This window comes from Oreochromis aureus, linkage group 12 (assembly GCF_013358895.1).
Source record: "Oreochromis aureus strain Israel breed Guangdong linkage group 12, ZZ_aureus, whole genome shotgun sequence".
Lineage (NCBI taxonomy): Eukaryota > Metazoa > Chordata > Actinopteri > Cichliformes > Cichlidae > Oreochromis > Oreochromis aureus.
Genome location: NC_052953.1, coordinates 22,885,189 through 22,909,929, shown reverse-complemented (window position 1 = coordinate 22,909,929; position 24,741 = coordinate 22,885,189). Strand labels below are relative to the sequence as shown.

Here is a 24,741-nt window from a genome sequence, read left to right as displayed (position 1 = left end):
TTTGTGTAACATGTAATAATGATTTTTTAAAGTAACGATTGCAACACTGATCACAACAAAGAGGGGAAATATCTCAATAAACATGCACAAAAATTTGACCCACAACATGCAATTAATTTGCATGAATGGAATTTTTTTTTTTTTTTGCTGCTTAGCAACGGTGGTGACTCTCAAAACAGAACCAATGGGAAACTAATGACATTGATTAGAATATCTACAAGGAACTGAATTGATAAGTTTGATTTGATATCTTCAGTATGTACTGACAATGTAGAAAGTAATAAAAATGAAGAAAAACCTTTAAATGAGAACATGTGTCAACTTAACTTACTGACTGGTAGTGTATGATGCCGAAGGCATTTGAACAGCGGTCCTTCTGTTTCTCCTCACCAAAAACAGCAGCTACGAGGCCTGCTGGTGGGTTAATAGGCCTGTCCAGATCTCCTCTTGTGATGGCCTGTATCTCCTCCATACTCATGAGATTGAGCCGGCTAACCCAGCACATATCATCCTGGAGGAGCTGGACTGCAGGCAGCAGACCTGGAGGCATCACCACACAAAGTAGCAAAAAGCAAAACTAGAGGATTATCCATCAGGGGTGATAAGGAGACAGGGCAATGGTCTGTGCCAATGCCTTTTCGAGGGTTTTCTTATTGTTTCCTCTTCCGGACACCTGCTGTTGTTCTCATTTGGACAAAAGCAGGTGAAATGAATTTACAATGTGTTATGCTTCCTAACTGGACAGACTGTGAACCCTGAAGTTGAACTAACTTAATCCTGAACAGTGTAGTATTAGATAACCACAAAAATCTGAAAAAAGGGAGGACTGGTATTGCTTGTGATCTTGGAAAAATGCCAGTGTTTTAATTGAAATATATAATTAAAAGAACAATGGTATTGACAGCATTGCAATGTATACAATACGCTAAACATTTACAACAGGCTGAGTGATTAAAAGTATACCACAGTTAAAAACCACATATCCACACACCATTTTGCGATACAATCTACAGTCTACAAAATTGTTTAAAGTGCTGGCTCCTGTTCACACCCACCACGCTGCATGCGGAACTGCTGTGGAAACCACAACTGCTTTCTGTTTCCACGGCTTAAAAACATAAAGAAGAGCTCCCCATGCTGCAAAATGAACAGTTAGTTCGTGTTTATCATGTCCAAATCCTCATATAAATCAATTGATTGATTTATATGAGGCTTTGGTGGCAGTGCAGTTTATTTTTCCAAATAATAATAATAATAATGAAAAAGAATAAAAAAACAAACAAAAACACTTTATTTATCCCAAAGGGGCAATTAAGGTAGATGATACCTTGCCGACCATATATGCAATACACAAACATAACATTGGGGAGACTGGTCAGGCTATAAATTAACTCTATTTGAGTAAAATCCCACTGATTTCTAACACTGAGTTACTTGAAATTAACACTGGGGGTTCAAAGAACTCTGATGGGAGTTGATGTTACTCTATACTGTGTTATTCATACACTAATCTATAGTGAAAAATTAGCTCTCATAGTGTAAAATTTGTAATTAATTTTACACCAAGTAGTGTTACTAAAACTCTTCCTGTAGTGTTACCTTTACACTCAATTCACTGTTTTGCAGCATGAAAACCTGGGTTTTAATAATGCTTTTACATATAAAACAAGTAAGCAAAAACCACAACTAGATATTACATTTAACAGCTTTATTTTTTGATGTCAGGCTCAAAATATAAAAAAAATCTCATGTAGTGTATAAAACACTTTAAAACAATGAATTTAGTTCGGCATAAAACGGCAATATGGAACGACATACAGGGAGGAATCTGAAATGCCATACTTCATTTGAAGAAGCAACACAGCTGATTTATGTTCAACACCTTCAGCACCATATTGGGATATACTCTGACCCTAAATGCATGATAATGGTCATCAAAACACAGGGTTTCCATCAGTTTTCCGCAGAGCAATACAATGTCATCTTTCACAACAATACTTTTGATCTTACAAAAAAACGGAATCTCAGACACTACAGATGATAAAGTCAAGGCGGTACTCTGTACCATGATGTTTTATCCACTTAGCTGAAAACAAACTGGTAGACAATACAGCTCGAAGCAATTTCTGGACCTTCTTCCAGCTCTCCAAGTGTCACCATCTTTCCTGGTCCTAAAGCTAATCTTTCCAGGCTAAAGGACTCCCAATGCTTTATTTTATTACTATTATATTTATTTTTACTTGTGGTGTACTGTGAAGGTACAATCTGTAAGGCTGCATCTTTAGCCTGAGTATGAATCTCAAAAAACACACACACATTGAGGAGACAAAACTATTCACAGTAGATTGGCTTAATCCAGCTGCCCTGAGCTGTGCAACAGCAGAGGCACACATATCCAAAGTGCTCTTATTTGACCTTTTCAACTTTTCACATGTTGTGGGTGTTTCTTCTACATTAGTTAACATCACCTCCCCTGTAGTGCTAACTTCTTTAACTGCCACATCAGGCTGTAGATTAACATCAGTGTCAGCCTGTTGGTCAAAATAGTTAAGGTGTTTGGTATTTAAATGTTTTCTAAAACCTGTGGTTGGGATGAACGTGTGCATGTTGTGAAGCATAGTGTTGTAAGATGTGCCAAACACAAAATGTGCTTTAAACAGTTCATCAAAAGCACCAAGTGAAGAGGTAGACTTGCATGGTATGGCATTCTTGTCAAGAATAATGAAGAACCGGTGGATGTCATTCTTTTTCACCCCAACAGCCAGGAGGTAGGGTTGAGTGCTGGTAGTGATGGCATCAAGGTGCTCTTGGATATTTGTTTCAGTCTGAAAAGACAAATACAGACAGGCAATAAGAATCAAGTGTTTCTTAAATTGGTAATTCATAACATAAAAATAGAAAAGAATCACAAACCTTCTTGAAGACCACAAGACGCCTTTCTGCTTGAGAAGTTGATACCTTTCCTGGTCACCAATGTCAGCATTAACTTCAGTGGCATCCTCAGGTGAGTCAGCTGCCAGCAAGAGTTCTTTCAGGTCACTGGTAGAAGGAAGCTTTCTGCCTTGTTGGATAATCTTTCTTTTGAATGTTGTTGGCCACCTCTCCAGCAACCTGCCTGATACATCCTCACCAAACATCAGTACAAAATCCTGTTCAATCTGTAACAGAGATAGAGAATAGAGACTTATATCTGCCATCTACAAAATATTAAAGTGTGTTTACATTGTCAAAGTAATGACAAATATTCACCAAGCCTTTGATATCTTTGAAACGTGGAAAAACAGACAGTACGTTGCTTGACAGCAGGGGGTCAAGGACCATGTTATGTCGATAAACAAATGTCAACATCTTCTTCTTGACTGTGTCTTCATCAGCTGAATTGTTCATCAGAGAGATTGCTTCCCTGCACTCATCCTCACTCAGTAACTTCTCTGTAACAAACTGCAACTCTCGTCTGACAGTTGGTCCACCACACTGGTCTTCACCCGATGATCCATCTCCTGGTGCTAGACAATATGAAACACAGCTTTATCAAAACTAATAACAACATTTGATAACCATTATTAATACAGAACCAAAATTTGGAACTGTATTATGTATTTCCACTGAATTATAAATGTTACCTCCAGATGATAATGGCCTCCCTTTAGCAGTGCATCTCTGTATGGCTTTAATCCTCCAGGCCAAGTACCCAGTGCCACTCTCACCATCATGATAATGTTCCTTGGAGAGTGACATGTACAGACATTTTGTTTATTCATCAGTAAGTTATGTAACAATGAACAGTTGATAAGGACATACATTTTAGCAGGATTTAAAATGTTTAAACGTGATTTTGGTTGTATCAGTTATTACTATGAGCTACTTACATAGCCATTTTTGGAGTACGGGCCACTGAGGTAAGGGAAAAAGGTTACAATTCCTCTGGCATACATTTCTTTTACCTGTCGTGGTGGTGATGTACTGGAAGATCAAAAGGACAAGAACTACTCAGCTTCCCTGGAATTCATAGAGATTTAAAATAATTTGAAAATTATAGTAAAATCACAGGGCCAGAAATAAATTACCCATTTTTTTCTGTCAAGTCAGCTACCAGTATGTTGACCAGTATGTTTTTCTTCTGGTTTCATCCACCAGGGACTTGGTCCGATTGTATTCATTTATTATATATTCTCCACCAGGTTTGCTGGTGAGAATCGATTCCACCAACTGGAAAACACAATAAAAAACATTCTACATGTTGATATAACCACCGCAGTTCAGAGCACTTAAACTACAAACAAAAATGACACTGTTAGAAGAATGTGGAAATCTGCTAACTCTTACTTGCTTATCTTCTACATCCAGCTTCTGACGTTTCCTAAAGGGCTGTCTGAAAGGATGACCGTATCCTGTGAATCTGATGAATGTGGCAATGATAACTGGGACTGCTCAGGAGACACTTCTGCAGCAGCTGTTTCCAGACCTCAAAAACAGGAGCAAAACAAATGGGTTTACATGGTCCCTCCATAGACACATTTTATAAACTCTTTTTAATAAACAATGTAATAATGATACTAAAAAAATGACATCCAGTGAAACACATATCACTCAAACAAACCTTTTTCATATTTGATGGTTAGTACCCCAGTTGAGGGATCTGTTACTATATCCTCAAATACATCATCATCCAACTCAGTCCCTGAACTATCAAAAACTTTCACTCCTTTTGTTACAGCTGGCACACCAAACTTTGCAAATGCTGGAAACAAGCACACAAGTTTGAGTAAACAAAAAGATTACATGACATCTAATGTTTTGTAGCCTAAAATGAAGATCATTTCAAGATACTTTTTCAAAAGTGACTCAGATAAATAAAAACTAAATTATTAAGCACCAGTAACATGCTTGATAAGTGGTAGATTAAAAGGAGTGACACTCACATTATACAGTTTTTCCACTAAATATACATTCATAGCTAAGATGATTCCAAAACGTAGATCATTTTCAATTAATTATAAAATGCAGTTTGAAGAGCCTAAATAACAAAAAGAACTTAAAGCACCTTGAACACCTTTTTTATACAATGTTGGTTTCTTACCGGCAATCAAAATTCCTCAAGGCTTGGCTCAGATACTCTAGCAAATTTCTGCACACCTCCCAGTTTTGCTTTAAGCAGCATGCTTCCTGTAGACAGTAATTTCTTATAGTCAGTGCTCTTCATTGAACTACTGTAAACAGAAAATGTGAATAGTAAAACAGTCCCATAAATACCAGTAAAACAGCCTTGCAGTGTTATTTCTTACACTGCATGTTACTTTTTTCAGTGTAACAAGGTGTTTTCAGCCCTTTGGCTGTAGTTTTTAAGCCCTGTACTAAATGAGTATTTCACCTACATGAAATATATTCCTCAATACAAAACTAAAATAATTACTGGTACTTTTACCGTTTGTCTGATCTAACTTAGCACTAGGGAGTCAGTATTTTGTTCATCTTAAGTTTAACATACTGAACAGTCTGCTAACCAAAATGGAAAAAGGTAACTTGTGTCAATACCATCATTAGTTAAGATCATCTTAACTCACTACAAATACAAACACTGTCATCTTAAGTTCAAACTACTAAAAGAAAACATTACAAACTGAATCCTGGATATTTTGGATACTTTATCAAGCTTATACTGCCTGCTGGATGTAATCACTGTAACTGTAAAATCGATGAAGACAAAAATTGAAATAAGACAATAACCTTACTGAAAACGACCTCTATATCTAGGTATCCAAAAAGAAGTGAAAGATGTAACATTAGTAAAACTTTAATTAGTTAATGATTGCCTTACATAATTTAAAATCTAACAATAACAAGCTAATTGCCCGCGCACCAAGGTTAGCCAAAATGCTAGTTAGCTAGCTAATGTTAATATGTAGCTCCCAACACATGGGGGGTTTAATTTAATGGAATTTCAAAAATGCTAGAACACAACACAATCACCACTACACACTGAAATAAATTAACAAGCCTTACAGTCTTAGCCAACACTAATTAACAACCTTAAGTTAGCATACAGACAGTGTCACATTTGCTTCAGGTACAAAATGAAATATATAATAAACATGGACAAAATGAATGTAACCTTATTTTAGCATGCTACTTGTGTTTAAAATGTCAAATTGTTGGTTTAATAAGTGAATATGAAAAACTTACCGTGTAACGTATGGAACACCAGGACTGCCATAATGAATTAATTAAATACACCATTAAATAATTTATGAAATGTGTCAATAATTAATTAAAATGTGAAATACATAAATAATTATTTAAATGTTTCAATAATTGATTAATAAAATGTGTCAATAATTAATTAAAATGTGAAATACATAAATAATTAATTAAATATATCATTAAATAATTAATTAAATGTGTCAATAATTAATTAAAATGTGAAATACATAAATAATTAATTAAATGTGTCAATAATTAATTAATTACATGTGTCATAACTATTTATTTAATTAATTAATTCCAATTTTAATTAATCATTGCCACATTTAATTAATTATTTAATGGTGTATTTAATTAATTCATTATGGCAGTCCTGGGGTTCCATAGACACTAACTTGAAGAAAATGGCGTGGTGAAAAATCCTCTCTGTTTGAAAAGGAGTCTGTGGTGGGAGGAGCTTTCTAGAGTATTGACACTGCCTCTTTTAACTCCGGGAATTATCACCAACACTGGGAGGCGTTTTGCTCCAGCTGTCGTTATAATGACTCTATTAGAGTAAATACACTTTAACACTGCTGATTTAACACTGGGAAATTTACTGTGTAGGTAGCACTGGCCGGTCGACCACACAACCATAAAAAATGCACAACATGAGGAAAGACGAGGAATTCCCCCAAGACTGAGCTCCAACAGGGAGATCAGTTTGAGAACAGAAACAAAAACTCAGCACATAGCACATGAATCATCACATCTCACAACATAGAAGACATAAGCCTCGAAGGCGTTTGGAGGTGGGGGGGGGTAGGAATGTGTCAGTGTACATGCGTATGTGTACGCGCGCGCGCGTGTGTGTGTGTGTTCCGTGTTCAGTCGAGAGAAAGTGTGCCTTCACTCGGTTAGGCAAAAGTCAACAATCTTCGGTCGACGCGGGTGGCCTTAAATGAGGGGAAAGAGAGTCATAACAAACAGTCTTGTTATCTAAGGGGGAACTGTTATTCCCGTCAGCTTTTGCATCCAGCTGGCGCCAGGGGGCCCGCATGAAATGAAGATGGTAGTTGTTTTGGTTAGTGCGAACAAACTGCTTCCAGTTTTACAGTAGGTCTAACAAACATTTTTACTTCAACTTAAGAGAAGTGTATCGAAAGGAGATCACTGAGTTGTGCACAGGTTTTGGTGGTGCTACACTTCATAAAAGCCTGTTCAGCCACTTGAAAAAAAGGGTTAAAAAAAACTAACACGGGAAACGAAACAAGAACAGTTTCTAAAATCTCATGGCATGAGCAGCCTACATCCTCAAAGTTTCCCACCACAAAGTTTCTTACCGTGGTCAGAGGTACAAGAAGGAGTATGACTTCAGAGCAACAACCAACCCACACACAGGCATACATCATCCTATGATTGTAAAAAGTAAAAACCAGAAGAAGAAAGGAAATAGATAAATAAATGAAACCACACACAGATATATAACCTGCTGATTTTATGGGTGTAACAAACGTGTTTCCCCTCATTTGCAAATGTGGCTTGCTTGACATTTGCAAATGAGGGGTTTGCTTGACTTGCTTGACTTGCAAGCCACAGAGTCTGCTGTAAACTTTTGTCAGTTATAACCTTCTTCTCCACTTTTGTGGAATAAGTAGCCAAACAACAGAACAACAGAAACAACCGGAAGAGATGCAATTTGGCTACAATTTAATGGAAGGATGACAAAATTAGAAAGTTTTACTCACTACTCTTTAACTGTTTCCCCCCCCAAAAAATTAAATGAGAATTATATGGATTACAGGAATGTGAGTGAACCGAGTTAGTATTCATCAGCATTCATTCACCGTAACTGCTTAAATCATGATAACTTCATCAAGTTATTCATTATGCCGATTATCATATATGAATGTAATAAATATCCCAAACCCTTTGGTGTCGGCTAGAGTCCGAATTCACGGTCGCTCACAGGGAGGAGCTTCCTGCACACCACTCAGATCCCTTTATTAGTGACGGGAAACGCATCGCATTTCACTCAGATCTAAAATGTCTCCGATAAAGGACTTGAATGTGATTTACATAGCGACCAACGAAGATAATACTTTCTCTCCGGGAGATATTATTGTAGGCGCAGTGATTTTCAGACTGACAAAAGACGTCAAAGTCAAGAGCGTTTCTCTGAAAGCCAAAGGAGACGCTGTGGCACAGTGGTCAGAGGGCAACACAAAATACATTTCACGATGGAGATATTTCAAAGTGAAGAGCTATATAGTTGAAAAAAATCCTCAAGGTAGGAAGTTTTACTCATTTTAAACTCGGACAGAGTTGTTTTGAAATTAAATGTGTGGGATGGGAATTTTGAAGCTTTAGAGTGAAGCAGGGGACAATGTGTAAAGTTAACAATGGTAAAAACAATGTGGAAATAATACGATTTTTAAAGAAATCTTAAATTTAATAAGAGTTGTTTATGATAGTTTTTAAAAGGTGTGCATAAAATGTTTTTCATTTAAGTTAATTGTGTTTTGTAGTTGTTGGCAGATAGTTAAGAAGTATCAAATCTATATCTATTAAAGGAGTGAAATGGGTCATACAAAAGTGCTGGACAATAGGAAGAATTAAGCAATTAATCAGTGTACCAGACATAAAGTAAACTACATTTTGACGATGTGAAATAAATGATAAGCAGTAAATTGTAAATATATCACTCTTGCTCTTTGACGGGGCTGAAATCTTAAAGGTCTTTTTAGGAAGAGTTAATCAAACTTGTCTTGCAGGCACTGTACTTCCCCAAGGGGTCAACAGTTTATTCTTCGCATTTAAACTTCCAGACTGGTAAGTGGAGAAGTCTTCAGTTTCCTTTTACACAGTTATGACGTTATTTTAATACAATCCCCGCCTTTTTTTTTCTTTTTTTCTTTTTTTTTGCTACAGTGACATGCCTTCATCCTTCCAGAGTAAAAATGGAAGCATTTCCTACATGTTGGAAGCAAAGATATCTAGGAGCTGGCATTGGTCCTCTGATGCACAAAAAGAGATCAAGTTTATGTCCAAGTCTATTCCATACACTGCCCAAATGATGGTAAACACCGCCTTGATATATGTTATAAATATTTAGAGCGTGTGTTGTAAATGCTAAATGAAAAATATTTAAGACACAATCTTATATGATTTAAAAACATGAATTTTCTCTTACGGTTTAATATGCGTCAGCAACAGTCACCAGTTGTAACACAGGGAGTTCTGTGTTTATGATGTTTTACCTGGATCTGGTCTAAAGCTTACAAAAAAGGAAGCAGTTTCTTCTGCATTTCGGTCATATGAGGAATTAAGTTGAAAATTAAGTTGAAAAATTAAGCTGAAAAATGTTTATCTGTATGTTCTATTGTAGTGTCCGCAATCTGGTTCTGTGAGTAAAAACATGGGTGGTCTCTCCAAGGGACAGGTCCAAATGTCTGCTACTATTAATAGAGGGGTTTGTTCTCCAGGTAAAATATCTGCAACATGAAAAAACAAATGTTGATAGATTTAAAAAAAAAAAAAAAAGTTTATTGCTATGATTTGTTTTTGACAGGAGAAACTTTATCTCTTGTTGCCAAAATACGCAACTCATCTTCCAAGGAAATGAGGCCCAAATTCAAACTTCAACAGAAAATAGTGTACAGCTGCAAGGAACATACTAATCCTACCTTCAAGACTCTCTGCAAAATGGTCGGGGACATCATCAGTCCAAACTCAGAGCAAACTGTGTCCTGCAAAATGAAGATTCCTGGTGATGTTGCCCCCACGCTCCAGAACTGTGATGTTATCTCAGTTGAATATTATGTCACGGTATGAAACAATTTCATAGTGATGTCAATAATGAAACTGCTTATTTGTAAATTATCCTGGGTAAATAAGCAACAGGAAATATGTGTCTTAACTCAGTATCTTTACAACTTTATAATGGATAATAATCTTTACTTAAATGTTTCCCAGGTGTATCTGGACATTAGTTTTGCCTTTGACCCAGAAGTGACATTTCCACTGGTCATCCTTCCCTCCAGACTTGCTCCCATTTGGCCTGATGAGGCTGTAGGACAATCTGTGGGGGAGGCTGGGGCAGCCAAAGCCACAAGTTATAACAACTCGTCTTCTCCTGCTTTGCCCATTGGATTTGATCCTGTACCTACAGGGTCAGGCGCTTGTCAATCCCCCACCCCCAATCCCCCTCAGGATCATGACATAAAAAGTGGCAATTATAACCAGTTGCCTCAAGGTGCCACTTCACTGGGAATCCCAGCTTCAGCTTCCACAGTGAATTCAGTGCAGCAACCAGGTATTCTGCAAGGAGAACCATCTCCATTATTTACTTCCATTTACCAGCATCAGAATTAGTGACTGTGGAAGCCAAACTGGATTAAGTGAATAAGCTAAAAATTAACAATGAGTGCCACGTACATGTTAAACAGGGTAGTGAAAGTTCTGAAAATCAGAAGTGAGACACAAAAGTTTGTTACCGCCTGTGTGTGGCTTTGCTGGGTGCTGAAACTAGAGCACAAAGCAATTCAAATTCATGTGCAAAAGTGATGTTTTTTCCTGTGGAATGTTTTGTCAGACAGATCCCTGCAAAAGTGATCAGTAGGTATGAGTGCTCTTGTTTATAGCTAAGCTGCAGTGGTCAATCACCTCTGATAAAGCATATGTATGTATATGTATTTTTATTTCATTCATTTATTATATTTTTTTTTCTTCTGTTACAAATGTATCCCAAAGGTTTTATACTTTTTTTTAAAAGAAAAAAGCTTTTATAATCATCATTGTAAACTTTGCTTCTTTTTTAATCATGTTGTTTATCTATTTTTTTATTTTAAAACTTGATTTTTGGAAACCTGGAATGTAAATATATTTGTCTGGAAAGTGCTTTTGGTTGACTCCTGTTGTAAATGACCTAAATACATAAAATTGACTTTCTGTATACTTCTTGTGTCTCACCAATAATTCACTGTATGTATTATTGTAGGGTCCGACTTACTCTTGTGCTATGTTACCCACTAATTATCTTGTAGAATTATATATTATAAATTTGTAACCACCTGTCACATGAGAATTTTGGGTTTTTAGTAACTAAAAATGTCTTGTTATTCCTGAAATGTTCCTATAGTTAAATGCTAGAGCACTTTTAATTTATCTAAAAAATGTTCAATTGTATACAGAGTGAAGTGAAGTAGTATAAGTACAGCGGGAGGTAATTATACATTTTGAAAGACTAATTAATTATTAAAATGTCACTGTTTGATTATTACACAGAAAGAAGGAGAAAGGGCCAGTTATCTTATGGAGCAGTAGAGATCAGCGACTACAAGAGGGATACAGTGTTGCTAAACTTGAGTTTGGGCTACTCCTTTTATTTGTACTCATTAACATGTAAACCAGCAGCTGCATGGAACTTCACACCATAGTTCACATGAATCAATTAATTTTTTTACTTTATTATGCTGGGTTAAATTAAGATACAATTGCAAAAATAAATAAATAAAATAAAATAAAATAAAATAAAATAAAATAAAATAAAATAGATAAAATAACGTTTTGCTGGTGATAAAATAGTGAAGCATTAATTTATATGTACAAAATAACTGAAAAAGCTATTCTTGAGCAATATGTGAAGTATGGTATTCATACAGAATAAGGTTGCTTTATTAAAAAGTGGTTTTCTGTACTAAGCTGAGATCTGTGTGTGACATTTAGATTTCTGCACAGCTGGGTATAGAAAAAAACAAAACAAAAAACATAAACACCAAATGCTTACGTCCAGTCATGTTTTCTTCATACCCATATTGATAAGCCCCTTCCCGGTTCCATATATGCCATTACTTGGCATATATGGAACCCATCAGCTCATCGTAAATTGCCTTGTATCAGGATTTTCTACGTTTACTTAATTTATTTTCAGTTTATTTAGTGCCAGAAATACATAGATGTAAAAAAAAAAAAAGAAGGCTTGGACTTGTGTGGAAAATTATGGGCACTAGAATATTGGCTGGCACTAAACTTACGGTAAGTGGCCATTTCCTATCTATGGCATCTTTTTTGACAAGGCTATCTTTTTAATGTAACCGTAAAGCTGTTTTGAGAGCTGATTTCTGTCGCTGAATCACAAATATCGTGTCTCAAGAGTTGGGAGTTCGCCTTGTAATCGGAAGGTTACCGGTTCAAGCCCTGGCTCGGACAGTCTCGGTCGTTGTGTCCTTGGGCAAGACACTGTTGCCTACTGGTGGTGGTCAGAGGGCCCGGTGGCGCCAGTGTCCGGCAGCCTCGCCTCTGTCAGTGCGCCCCAGGGTGGCTGTGGCTACAACGTAGCTTGCCATCACCAGTGTGTGAATGTGTGTGAATGGGTGAATGACTGGATATGTAAAGCGCTTTGGGGTCCTTAGGGACCAGAAAAGCGCTATATAAATACAGGCCATTTACCATTTTACCAAATAAACCCGGAATAGGGTTACTGCTGCCCTGGAGCCAGACATGGGCAGGGTGCCCAGCCAGGCACAGCCTGAAAAAGGGACATGGGCCCACCATCTTGTAGGGCCACTACACGCAGGAGGTGCTGTAGGGTTGGATGCATTGTGTGTGTTGGGTGGATAACAGTGGAGACCCTTGTGGACCAATCCCTGGCTTTGAAGACTAGCAATTGGGAGATGGAATGTCACCTCTCTGGTGGGGAAGGAGCCTGAGCTAGTGCATGAGGTTGCGAAGTACCGACTAGATATAATCATGCTCACCTCAAAGCACGGCTTGGGCTCCAAAACCTCGGGTGAAGGAAGGTGCTGAGTTGTCAACTGATCATCACCTGGTGGTGAATAGGATCAGGTGGCAAGGGAAGATGCTGGACAGACCTGGGTGCCTAAATGTATAGTGAGGGTGCTCTGGGAATGCTAAGTAGAGGCCCCTATCTGCAAGACCTTCAACTCCCACATCAAATACAGCTTTGATAGCATTCTGAGGGAGACTTGGGACATTAAGTCCAAATGGACCACGTTCAGCACCTTTGTTGCTAAAGAGGCTGCACTGAGTTGCAGCTGCTAGTTCGTTGGTGCCTTCTGTGGTGGTGGTTGATAGGTACTGACAAACCAAGTAGAACATGGCTTGGGCAGTGGCTGAAGCAAAAACTTGGGTGTGGGAGAAGTTCAGAGAGGAGAGAAGATATTCTGGTGACTCAGGAGGGGAATGTTGTGTTCTACCTGCACTGTGTATGGTGCGGGTGGAACGCTGCTGACTTTGACTGAGAATATTGTGGGGCGGTGAAAGGAATATTTTAAGGACTTCCTTAATCCCACTGAGACGTCTTGCGTAGAGGAAGCAGAGTCTGGGGACAGGGGGATGACTTCTCCATCACCGGGGTGAGGTCACTGAGGCAATTAAACAACTCCTTGGTGGCAGGGCCGCTAGGATGGGTGAAGTTCGCCCTGAGTTTCTGAAGGCTCTGGATGTCATAGGGCTGTCTTCGTTGACACACCTCTACAATATTGTGTGGAGATCAAGGGCAGTACCTCTGCATCGGCAGACCGGGATGGTGGTTCCCATCTTCAAGGAGGGGGACTGGAGAGTGTGCTCAAACTATAGGGAGATCACACTCCTAAGCCTCCCCGGGAAAGTCTATGCCAGGGTGCTGGAAAAGAGAGTCCATCCGTCAGTCAGACCTCGGATTCAGGAGGAACAAAGGAGTTTTCGTTCAGGTCACAGAACACTGGACCAAGTCTAGACCAGAATCTGGCCTGTTGCTATGGGCCATACGATCCTCATGCAACATTTGCAAAAGTTTGGTCTGAATAGCCAACAATAAGTTGTACTTGTTGCCAGTGTCACTGGACTCCGCCAGGGCTGCTCTTTGGCACTGATTCTGTTCATAATTTTTATGGACAGAATTTCTAGCCATAGACAAATGGTGGAAGGCATTCCAGAATCTCGCAGTCTCGGAATCTTGTCTCGGTTTTTCATTGATGAGGTGGCTCTGTTTATCAGGTGGTGGCCTCCAGCTCGGACTGGAGTGGTTTGCAGCCAAGTATGAAGCGGCAGGAATAAGGATCAGCACTTCCAAGTCTGAAGTCATGGTCCTCAGCCAAAGAAGGGTGGAGTGCCCACAGGGACGAGTTACTGCCCCAAGTGGAGGAGTTTAAGTATCTCAGGTTCTTGTTCAAGAATGAGGAGAGAGGCGAGCAGAGATCAAAGAGAAGAGAGAGCTGAGTGTAAAAGAAAGGCTCCGGATATACCGGTTGATTTATGTCTCCATTCTCACCTGTGGTCACAAGCTTTATGTTTCTTAGGCCGGTCAGACATACAAACACATGGTGGTATGATTTCAGAACCAGCCAAATCACACATATACCTATACCATCTGTTATTTAGAAAATAAATACATGAATTAAAGTTCAACCACACCACCTGGTGCAGCTGTTTTTGTGGAGATGTGTTGCTCTCTCTTTATCTTGGTTAGGACGTTTATATGAGGTCAGACCATTACTGACATATTTTGGGCAGTGAAAGCATATTCTGTACTAGGCCCAAAGAGACAGCCTGAATTTTTAAACAAACAAAAAACAAAAATAATGCTCAATCCATCAGAATCTTGAAAATGATTATTAAACATTGCCAAAATACTGTTAAATTGTACTCTTTTTCTTAAACGCCAATTGTTGAAGACATAATTGTGTAGTTCCACAGGAGTCTGTGCTCGGACCAATTCTGTTTACATTACACATTCTTCCCTTAGGCAGTATCTTGAAAAGTAGTAATCATGTGAAGAAGAGTGGAGTACATAATAAGTGACACATTATTTTTTTTATCTGCTTGTATAAAGCATGGTACAGTTTAATTAAAATAAAGAAATAATGATTTTTTCACATTTTGTAAATAACAAAGCTTTCATTTAAATTTACAGAAGCATAAAGTATAATTCCCACTGAAATTTACAAGAGCTGAATTAAATTGTGATGAATATAAGACAGCAAGTTACTTTTCACCACTTGTATATACAATACCTGTCAGGGACCTGGATCTGAGCGACCCAGGGTCCCTGAGCAGTTATGGACTTGTATTATATTATGTGTGTTTTTGGTGTTGCTGTCCCTCGTTCTCCCTGCTTGCAGGTATATGTGTGTGTGTGTGTGGATGCAGGTGTATCTGGGAGCACCTGTTTACAGGCACCTTCAGGCCTGGTGGGTGTAGCCCTGCCAGGTGGTTGGCCACACCTGAAGACCATCACACACCTGCAGCTGATCAAGCCTCATCGGAGGAGCTACTTACTTACTTACTTGGTGGAGCTTTCTCCGACGCTGGATCATTGTGTGACTTCACGTTAGTCTCTTGGCCAGTTAGTTAAGGTTAGTCTGCTGGATTGTGGTGTCTCTGATGGCTGCCTCTTTGTTTTTCTCTAAGAGAGTGTGGAGACGAGAGGGCAGCAAGCACGGGGTGCTCAGACACTGAGGAGTGGAGACAAGGAACACTAACACTGGGAAGAGGACATGTCACGGGAGTCGGGAACGCACTGGGGATTTATTGTTATTTTCCATGCACTGTAAATAAACGCACTGTTGCATCAAAGAGTCCAGCATTTGGGTCCTCCTTTCCCCACATCCCCATGGTTGGCCAGCGCTAACCGTGACAATAACTGTCATGGTCGTGGGTCGGTGACCCAGCGTTTTGAGTTTATTGTTATTATTTTCTAGTTTCTTCTGATTTTGTATTAGTTCTTAGGGTCTGGGTCTTGTGTTTTGTGTTTCTGTTATCCCTATCTGTGTCTTCTCCCGGTGTTCTGTTCGTGTCTCTGAGTTTGTGTTTGTAAAACATTCCGTGAATTTCCTGTTTTACTTTGAAGGTCTGTGTCTCTTTATGTCCATTAGTTTTAGCTGTGTCCACCCCTGTGTGTCATTTCCTCATTACCTGGTGTGTATTTATCGTGTGAGTTTGCCTCTGCTCGTCGTCGGTTCGTCTGTGTAATTTGGTATTCCCCACGTTTCTCTGCTCTCTTTTCTCCGTGTCTTCCCTGCGTGTCTCTCCGTGTCCTTATGTTTTCAGGTTTGTCCATTAGTTTTCCCAGTTTAGGCTTTAGTTGCTCCCTGTTCCTTATTTTCTGTTTTTGTACTTTACTTTCATTACAAAAAAACACTCACTCGCACCCCAGACAGTATCTGCATTTTGGATCCTTTTCTCACTACACCACACGACTGCTGCCCCAGCCGTGACAATAACATTTTATGTTTGTCTTACATACTAAATCCAAAAGCGAATCCTCAAATAAAGCACTCAAAAAAGATGCTGTTCTGTACTTTGTTACATACTGTCATCACAAAAAGGCTAAGTTTTTTAACACTAGAGTTACATGAGCTGTTTTCATCCTGAATGCCAGACAACGGTGCAGATATGTGTCACACACAAGTCTTTCTTACATGAAGCACAGTTCACTTAACCATGATGTGATTAAGTGGTTGTGACTTTTGCCTTGTTTTCAGAGAAAATAGGTCTGCAGGTGTCAATAAACCACAAAGCAGCCGCACTTCTTGTATTATGTCAGAACTATGAAAGCTGCATTGGTTAAACAAGGTTGTCAGACTAATATAACAGTAGTAATGACACATGAAAATGTGTCCAGAGGCCTCTGAACACAGATGTCGGTACTAATAGAGTGAAGCATGCCATCATCAGCAGACTATAAATTGGATGAGGATGCATCCTGTGTGGGCTAATGGGCTACTGTACTCAGTGTTAATGAAGAAAAGCAGTAGAATCCATTGTGATTTCTTGCAGGCAATACTGTGAAGCAAAATGGCATGGAAGTAAATGTACGCAAATATTAGGGCAAATAAACTAGTATTTGCTCATGTGTGATGACTCAGTAAGGGGAAGGAGACTGTTATTTAGGTTCTTGAAAGCAACCAAACTTTTCTCCAGAATTGGACTTATTAGGAGAACTGACAGAGTGAAAGGCCGAATGGGAAAGGACATTCCCATTTGGAAAACAGAAGCCAGTTTAAATTTCTTAACAGAGTTAAGTGACAAGAAGGTTGATTGTTTGTGTATGATTTGCTAAGTGCTGAGCCAGTGATGAAGTAGAATCATGAGGTGGTACATCAAGCACTCCTTGCTAGATGTCTACTAGCAGCCTTTCAGCTGTTGTTACACAAAGGAACTCAAAGCTGCATACAGAAATGATGATGTTTTTATATTAAACGTTTTGGTGGTACAATAAGATTAATCTGACCAATCATGGACCAAACGTGTTTAATTCAAAGAAAGTTTTAGTATGGGCCTCATTTCATTTCATAGATGGGTCTGGTCAGAACCCCACACAAAGTGGTCAGAGATTATCACCCAAGTAGTGACTTAAAGTTTCTGGAAGAAACTGAGCTGTGAACTAAATCATGTTACTGAGCGCAGTTTTCACCTCTTGATGTCAGTGGAGTTCCAGCAACACACAAATGGACAGAACAAACAATGAGAGAAATAATGAAAAGATTTTCCTACAGAGATTCTTTTGCAGTGTTTTAGTCCTTTGGTTTAAGCTTCATTCTCTGATCCAGTCTTTATTTCTTTTTTTAAAGTCTTTTGATGATCCAAGCAGTCATTGGCAGTCACCTGGGCTACAGCATGGCTTCATAGATTTGAGATGTATTTTTTTATGAAGTTAGTGTTAATAAGCTGTTATGTAATAAGGAATTTTGTTGGGTCTGTGTTTCCACATGCCCCGCTAGTTTAGAGACTTATTCCTCATGAAGAACCCAAGACATAACAGAACATCTTCAACCGGTCTTTAACACGCTAACAAGGGAGAGGTTTGGTCAGAACCAGGCGGTGGAGCTTAATGCTCATCACCTGTCTCTAGCCCAAATCCTTCAAAGAGTAGCTGTCCTCGTAGCCTTTTTATTGACATGACAGTTACAATACACCTCACAATACAACACAACACAAGCACCTCCCAACGTAAACCCCCCCAATGGTTCTAAGACAAGGCACTGTGTGTGTGTGTGCATGCATGTGAGAATGTGTGTGTGTGTGTGTGTGTGTGTGTGTGTGTGTGTGTGTGTGTGTGTGTGTGTGTGTGTGTGTGTGTGTGTGTGTTGCGTTTGTGTGACCTCCTGCTCACCAAAAGGATCATAAAAGCAGGAAGCTTACAACACAAGAAACAGATCTTTCAGATAGGATGTATCTACAATAAAACCCACGTCAGCCTCCCCCAGCACCAAATTGGCTGGAGAGGTGGTCAGGATCAAAGGAATGGCTTTGATCCTACTGCTTGAACTTAGACTACACAAATTTAAGAAACACAATGACACATTCAACAATTTGACTTAACAACTTTCATTTTATATCTTTCCTCTCTCTGGAGACACTATATTTACATGTAAAGTAGAAGATGGGAAAATTACAAGGTTATTGAGTCATGTTATGTTTATTTGTTTGTCAGTGATTATATACTATACAAATACAGCACCTTGGAGTCACCTTTATCTAAACAGGGATTACAAGCAACCTGTAGGTTAACATTGACAAGTGCTCTCTGATCTTCACCTCACTGAAGTTACCCAAACAGATTTTTTTTCCTCACCCAACCATAGCAGATGTTTACCCAGCTCATGGGTGACACATTTTAGTCAAAATGAGGTTGCAGTTAACATTAATGTTGTAATAAATGTCTCGGAAATTTTGTTATTGGGTCAAATCAAATGTCATGATATTAATTTTTAGGCAGAGCCTCCTGTCATGCACCTTAAATTAGTTTATCAGTGATGAGAAACACATTTGACTCATCTTGGAAATGTCTTTGATAAAAGACGTTCATTTGACTTTGGAAACGACTAATGAAGACGGTAGTTATTCTGAAGGAGATACTATAGTGGGCACAGTTAGTTTCAGACTAACAACAAACGTCAGAGTTAAGAGCCTGACTGTAAAAGCCAAAGGAGACGCAAAGACAAAATGAACAGAAGGAGTAGGAGCGTTCGAGATAACGTTCACTTCGAAAAAGAGATATTTCAAAGTGAAGGAACACTTACTGGAAAACAATGCTAAAGGTAAGAGGTTCTAATAAATAAAGTGAGATATGATGGCAGTTCAAGCAATAAAAAGTAATTAAAACTGATTAAACCTTGCATCCTTTTTAGGTTTGACCCATTTTGACTTTGGACAAAAATAGTACAGAGTAGTAAAAAAAAGGCTATTGAATATTAGAAAATCCATCAATTACAACAGCATAATGAATATTAAATAACATAATAATGAAAAAGTATAAGTAAATAGAGGAATTCCACAAAACTATCAGGCATTTACACATTCCATCATAAAAATGAGTTATGTAGTAGTTATGTATAATGTGTGTCTCCTGTAAAATATCCAGAGGTTAGGCAAGGTTAAGCCATTCCATAATACAGCCCGTGCCCCAAAAAGAACACCGTACTTTTTTCTGCTAAATTACCAGAAAATTATGCTGTACCTAAAATTACTTACATTTACTTACAGCATATTTACAGCATATTTATTTCTTTGTGTCTTGTAAAAATCAGACTTGTTACCCAGTTATTCTTGTGTAGCTGCAATTAAGTATTTGTATGTAAATAAAATGAAGTTCCATTTAATTACACAGCAGTTACACTGATAATCGCGGGCTGTATTATAAAGTTAAAAATATCGAGTTCTGGGTCAAATTTCAATTGTATCTATTTAGATGGATTTAAAACCACCAGGAAAATTGAATTTTAGGTCATCTTGAAGTGTCAAAGTATATGTGTCATGTCCGTATACATTTTCTAACGGGACTGTTGTAATGGACTTCAAAGCGAATCCTTGACAGTGTCAAGACAACTATCTCTGTTCACACCACATTTTACCAGTTTCCCACAGAGACAGATACACTGCTCTTTCAAGGGTCACAGGGAAATCTCCAAACACTGAAATAGTAAGAGTATTATGAAATAGTGCAGAACGTGCATGTTTGACTCATCCAGAATCCTTTGAGTGGGTTAAACTTTGTCTTTCTCCCAAAGACATATGCGTTAGGACGACTGGTTATTCTAAATTGGCCATGGATGTGAGGAAGATGAAATGTAAAGAATAAAGTGCCATATGAATGTATGAATGTATGCTACAAAAGACCATTGAAAATATTAGATAAGAAACCTTTTTCATATCACCATTGTCAAATTTTAGGTAAATACAAGTTTCTAAATTTTACTAATTTCAAATTATTTAAATCTGCCTGTCTAACATACAAAGTTATACATGGTCTGATTTTATTAAACAAAAGTCTAGCAGTGTTGCCAGGTCTCAACTGACTCAAGCCACTGTCAGAGGTGTTTGTGAATTGACATTTAGACGGACCACCTTTTCACAAAATGCTCTGTCATATCAGGGAGTGAGCTTCTGGAATAGTCTTCCACTGTCAGTGAGGGAAAGTACAAGTCTCCCCATCTTTAAGAGTCACTTAAAAGGGTGGCGGAGGGACACACAAACATGTGATCATGTTTAATAATCATGCTTTATATTGGACGTGAAAAAGAGTTAGTGTATTACAAAAAGGGAAACTGTTAGTGTAATGAGTCATAAGTACCAACACTGAGAGATAATCTAAAAATGAACATATTTAAATCGACTTTTTAAATCATTATGGCTGTTATAATTTCATGTCTTACATAACACATGACACGATATTCTGTGACAGCAAATGTGTGAGTGCTGTGAAGCATAAAAAAAGCACTGTCCCTCCTCTCTGAAACTTTAAGAATTAATCATCCATTTACAATGTCAGACAGGCTATTTATAGATTTTAAATTGATCTGTTAAATCTTAAATACTGTGAAAGGATAAAATATGAACTGTATGTAAGGGTGAACTTGTTTTTTGTAGTTACTGGCATTGCACTGAGAAGCAGTCATACAAAAAGAAAAGTTGGAAGAATGAAAGACTTAAATAGTGTAGCAGATATAAAGAAAACACTACATTTAAAGAATATGTATGTAAATATTAGTGATCAGCAGTAAAGTGTAAATATACCACCGTAGTTCTGTGAAGAAGCTGACATTTGTAGAAGTGTTTAACTTTTTCCTGCAGGGACTTTACTTCCCAAAGGGGTCCACACTTTTAAGTTTGGGCTCAAAATCCCAGAGGAGTAAGTGGAAATTTAATATTCATTAACATTTAATCATTTGCTTTTGCAAATATATGAATTCCCCACTCTTCTGTTTTACAGGAGCATGCCTTCATCCCTCAAGGGGGTAGATGGAAAAATTGTGTACCTGTGTGAAGCAAAAATATCCCTGAGCTGTTGGTGGCCTTCTAAAGTTAAAAAAAAGATCAACTTCATTTCCAAGACCTTTCAACAGTTTTGGGAACAGATGGTAAGCACTGCACTGATACGTGCTATAAATGTGATATTTGGAAAGTGCTTTGTGACTGCTAAGTGAAAAGTGTTCAATATTAAAGGTCACATTAAAAGTCACATGCATTAAATCGTAAACATGTTTGTCTATGTGGTCTGTCATAATGTCCACAATCTGGTACAGTGAGTAAAAACATAGGTGGGCTCTCCCAGGGATGGGTCCAAATGTCTGCTACCATTGACAGGAATGTTTGCACTCCAGGTAAAGTAACTTCACGTTGCACAGCGAATGCTGATAGATTTAAAAATGCAGTTTAATGTTCTGATTTGATTTTGACAGGTGAAACTATATCTGTTGTTGCCAAAATCTGCAACTCCTCTTCCAAAAACACGAGGCCCAAAATCAAACTTGAACAAAAAGCAGTCTACCGCAGCAATTCTAATAGTGAGAAGTTATTTACAAATCTATTCAAAGAGGTCGGGGGCACTATCAGTCCAAACTCAGAGCGAACTGTCTCCTGCCAGTTCAAGATTCCTGATGATGCCATCTTCTCTATCCATAACTGTGAAATCATCTCAGTTGAATATTACATAAAGGTATGAAACAACTGGTTATATAACATTCTCTCTGAAATGAAATTGTTTGTAAACATTTGTCGATAAATAAGCTACACGGAAAATGTGTGTCTTAAATATGTCTTAAATATAAGAGGAATTAACCATTCTTTACACTTTTTCTGAATTTCTGACTGTTTCCCAGGTGTCTCTGGATATTAGTTTTGCTTCTGACCCACAGGTGGTGTTTCCACTGGTCATTGTTCCTTCCAGATTTGCAGCCATTCAGCCTGGTGAGACTGTGGGGCCTAACCCATGTGGGACAACTGAGACCACAAGCTGCAGTGATTTCTCTTCTCCTGTCTACAACACTGAATTAGATCCTGGACCCAGTGAGCCAGGTGCTACCCCACCCCAGATCCCACTCAGCACATAATATAGCAAGTGGCAATTATAACTAGTGGTCATGAGGTGCCGCAGGGGTTTTCATTTCAAATCCAGCATTCACATCACCCTCAGTGCAACATCCAAGTCTTATTACTCTACCAGCTTTTCTGCTGGGGGAGCAACCTCCATTTCAATAAGGAGAGATCATTAGAAGGATTTGAACATGATTTATTGATGTACAGAATTCAGTCTGAGGTATTTGGCGGTTAGACTCCGATGGCCCATCAAAGCAGAATGGAATCCCAGTGATGATAGAGATTGGGGCAGGAAGATGCTCATAGTTAAAATGAAGATGGAGGCTTGAATGGAGCCTGAGTGACGAGTCGACAGTTGGTGATGGGGAGGAGGTGGTTCTGCTTTGTGCAATGACAGATGCACAGTGAGGATGAGGGTTACTATAGATCTTCCTTATTGAACTTATGCATGTTATATGTCTATTTACCAGTATCAAAATGAAACACTTTAGAAGCTGTACAGGATTTAATAAATGAATAAGCCAAATATTAACAGCAAGTGACACTTCAAAAGTCACAGTTTAACAGGGTAGTAAAGGAGACAAGAAGGCTGGTCACCAACTGTGTGTGTGTGTGTTTGGTGGGTGCTGAGTTACAATAAGGCAGAATCTTGGGCAAGTCCCCATCTTGTTGGAAGTCAATTGCCAGCCTTCCTGCTATTGTTACACAAAAGAACTCAAAGCTTATCAGAAATTAAGATGTTTTTATAATGTGTCTTTCGGGGGGAATGAAAACAGTAATCAGCGTGTTTAATTACAGAAAGTTCCACTGCCCTCTTTAGGTAGACCTGGCCCAACAAATTGCTACACAAAGTGGTCAGAGGCTAATCCCAAAACTGACATGTAAACTGTCACAGTGTTTTTCAAGTCCAGATTTCACATCCCCTTCAGTACAACATCCAGGTCCTACTGCTTTACCGTTTTGTTTTGTTTTGTTTTGTTTTGCAGGTAGAAGAACCTTATCACCATTAGAATGAATGACTGCAGAAGCTGAACCTGGCAAAGTAACAGCATATAAAGTAAAAAAGAAATCTGCTAATAAAAAAAAATCGATAATCAGATCAAAGTCAGAGGGAAAAGGAAAGCATGGAAAGAAATTATTAAACAATGGCAACAAGATTGGGTGGGTATAACAAAAGGAATACTATATGTGTAACAGGGTGGAAGCTAGTTTAATATTTTATTCTGAGTGTTTTCTTAGTTTGGTTTTATAGTTGCATGTTTTTATATTTTATGTGTGTTTTGTGTTTGGTGGGTGCTGAGTTACGATAAGGCAGAATCTTGGGCAAGTCCCCATCTTGTTGGAGGTCAATTGGCAGCCTTCCTGCTATTGTTACACAAAGGAACTCAAATCTGCATCAGAAATTAAGATGTTGTTATATTGTGTCTTTCAGGGGTAAATGTAAACAGTAATCAGCATGTTTAATTACAGAAAGTTCCACTGCCCTCTTTAGGTAGACCTGGCCCAACAAATTGATACACAAAGTGGTCAGAGGCTAATCCCAAAACTGACATGTAAACTATCACAGTGTTTTTCAAGTCCAGATTTCACATCCCCTTCAGTACAACATCCAGGCCCTGCTGCTTTACCGTTTTTGTTTGTTTGTTTGTAGAAGAACCTTATCACCATCAGAATGAATGACTGCAGAAGCTGAACCTGGCAAAGTAACAGCAGATGAAGTAACAAAGAAATCTGTTAATAAAAAAAAATAGATAATCAGATCAAAGTCAGAGGGAAAAGGAAAGCATGGAAAGAAATTATTAAACAATGGCAAAAAGATTGGGTTGGTCATGTTGGATGTGGATGTGGAGGAGTTGGAGCTTTCCCAGTGAGACAAAAAAGTGGAAAGACTGATTCAACTGAGATAAGGTTGGACTGCCAGCTTGGTTTTACTTATTTTTGTCTTTTAAATGCATGTGCTTCTTTTATTGCTTGTTTTATTGTAAATAAACCAAATGTTCTTAACTGCACTGTGTTTTTGTACTCCTTGGCTACCATTCCTATCTCTTAGCTACTTTCTGCCCGATAGAAAAGGACCTCCCACTTTCTTCTCCTTTTCACTCTTCCTTCTTTTTACATGTGGCATAAAGGGAGGTGGGAGAAATAAGATGCATGGGTACTAACAGGAAGGAGCATGCCATCATCAACAGACTTTGAATTGGATGGGGAAGCATCCAATGAGCTATTGTACTCAGTCTTAAG

General features: G+C 38.4%; 2 protein-coding genes across 5 annotated transcripts; one reads left to right on the top strand and one right to left on the bottom strand.

Annotated features, from left to right (window-relative positions):
* Window positions 1-1,693: 1,693 nt before the first annotated feature.
* Window positions 1,694-8,165, bottom strand: LOC116317441. Of its 4 annotated transcripts, XR_005615145.1 has the most exons (11): window positions 8,110-8,165; window positions 7,524-7,593; window positions 5,081-5,166; window positions 4,601-4,741; window positions 4,327-4,465; window positions 4,068-4,209; window positions 3,870-3,963; window positions 3,624-3,723; window positions 3,250-3,506; window positions 2,914-3,158; window positions 1,694-2,825 (listed from the first exon to the last, which is right to left on the bottom strand). XR_005615145.1 is itself a non-coding variant. In XM_031736210.2 (10 exons), the coding sequence occupies exons 6-10, from the start codon at window positions 3,933-3,935 to the stop codon at window positions 2,750-2,752; spliced, it is 744 nt and encodes a 247-aa protein (XP_031592070.1). In that variant the 5' UTR covers window positions 3,936-3,963; window positions 4,068-4,209; window positions 4,327-4,465; window positions 4,601-4,741; window positions 5,081-5,166; window positions 7,524-8,136; the 3' UTR covers window positions 1,694-2,749. The 4 variants fall into 4 exon arrangements, 3 of the variants coding, with proteins under 3 accessions (XP_031592070.1, XP_039476973.1, XP_039476972.1); XM_031736210.2 differs by having other exon boundaries at window positions 7,524-8,136; XM_039621039.1 differs by having other exon boundaries at window positions 3,870-3,999; window positions 4,094-4,209; window positions 7,524-8,136.
* Window positions 8,166-8,179: 14 nt separating this feature from the next.
* LOC116317440 (arrestin domain-containing protein 3-like) lies at window positions 8,180-11,136 on the top strand. Its single transcript, XM_031736207.2, has 6 exons — window positions 8,180-8,470; window positions 8,955-9,012; window positions 9,112-9,259; window positions 9,569-9,665; window positions 9,752-10,008; window positions 10,156-11,136. Exons 1-6 carry the CDS (start codon window positions 8,227-8,229, stop codon window positions 10,552-10,554), a joined length of 1,203 nt encoding a protein of 400 aa, XP_031592067.2. The 5' UTR covers window positions 8,180-8,226; the 3' UTR covers window positions 10,555-11,136.
* The last annotated feature ends 13,605 nt before the right edge of the window (window positions 11,137-24,741 follow it).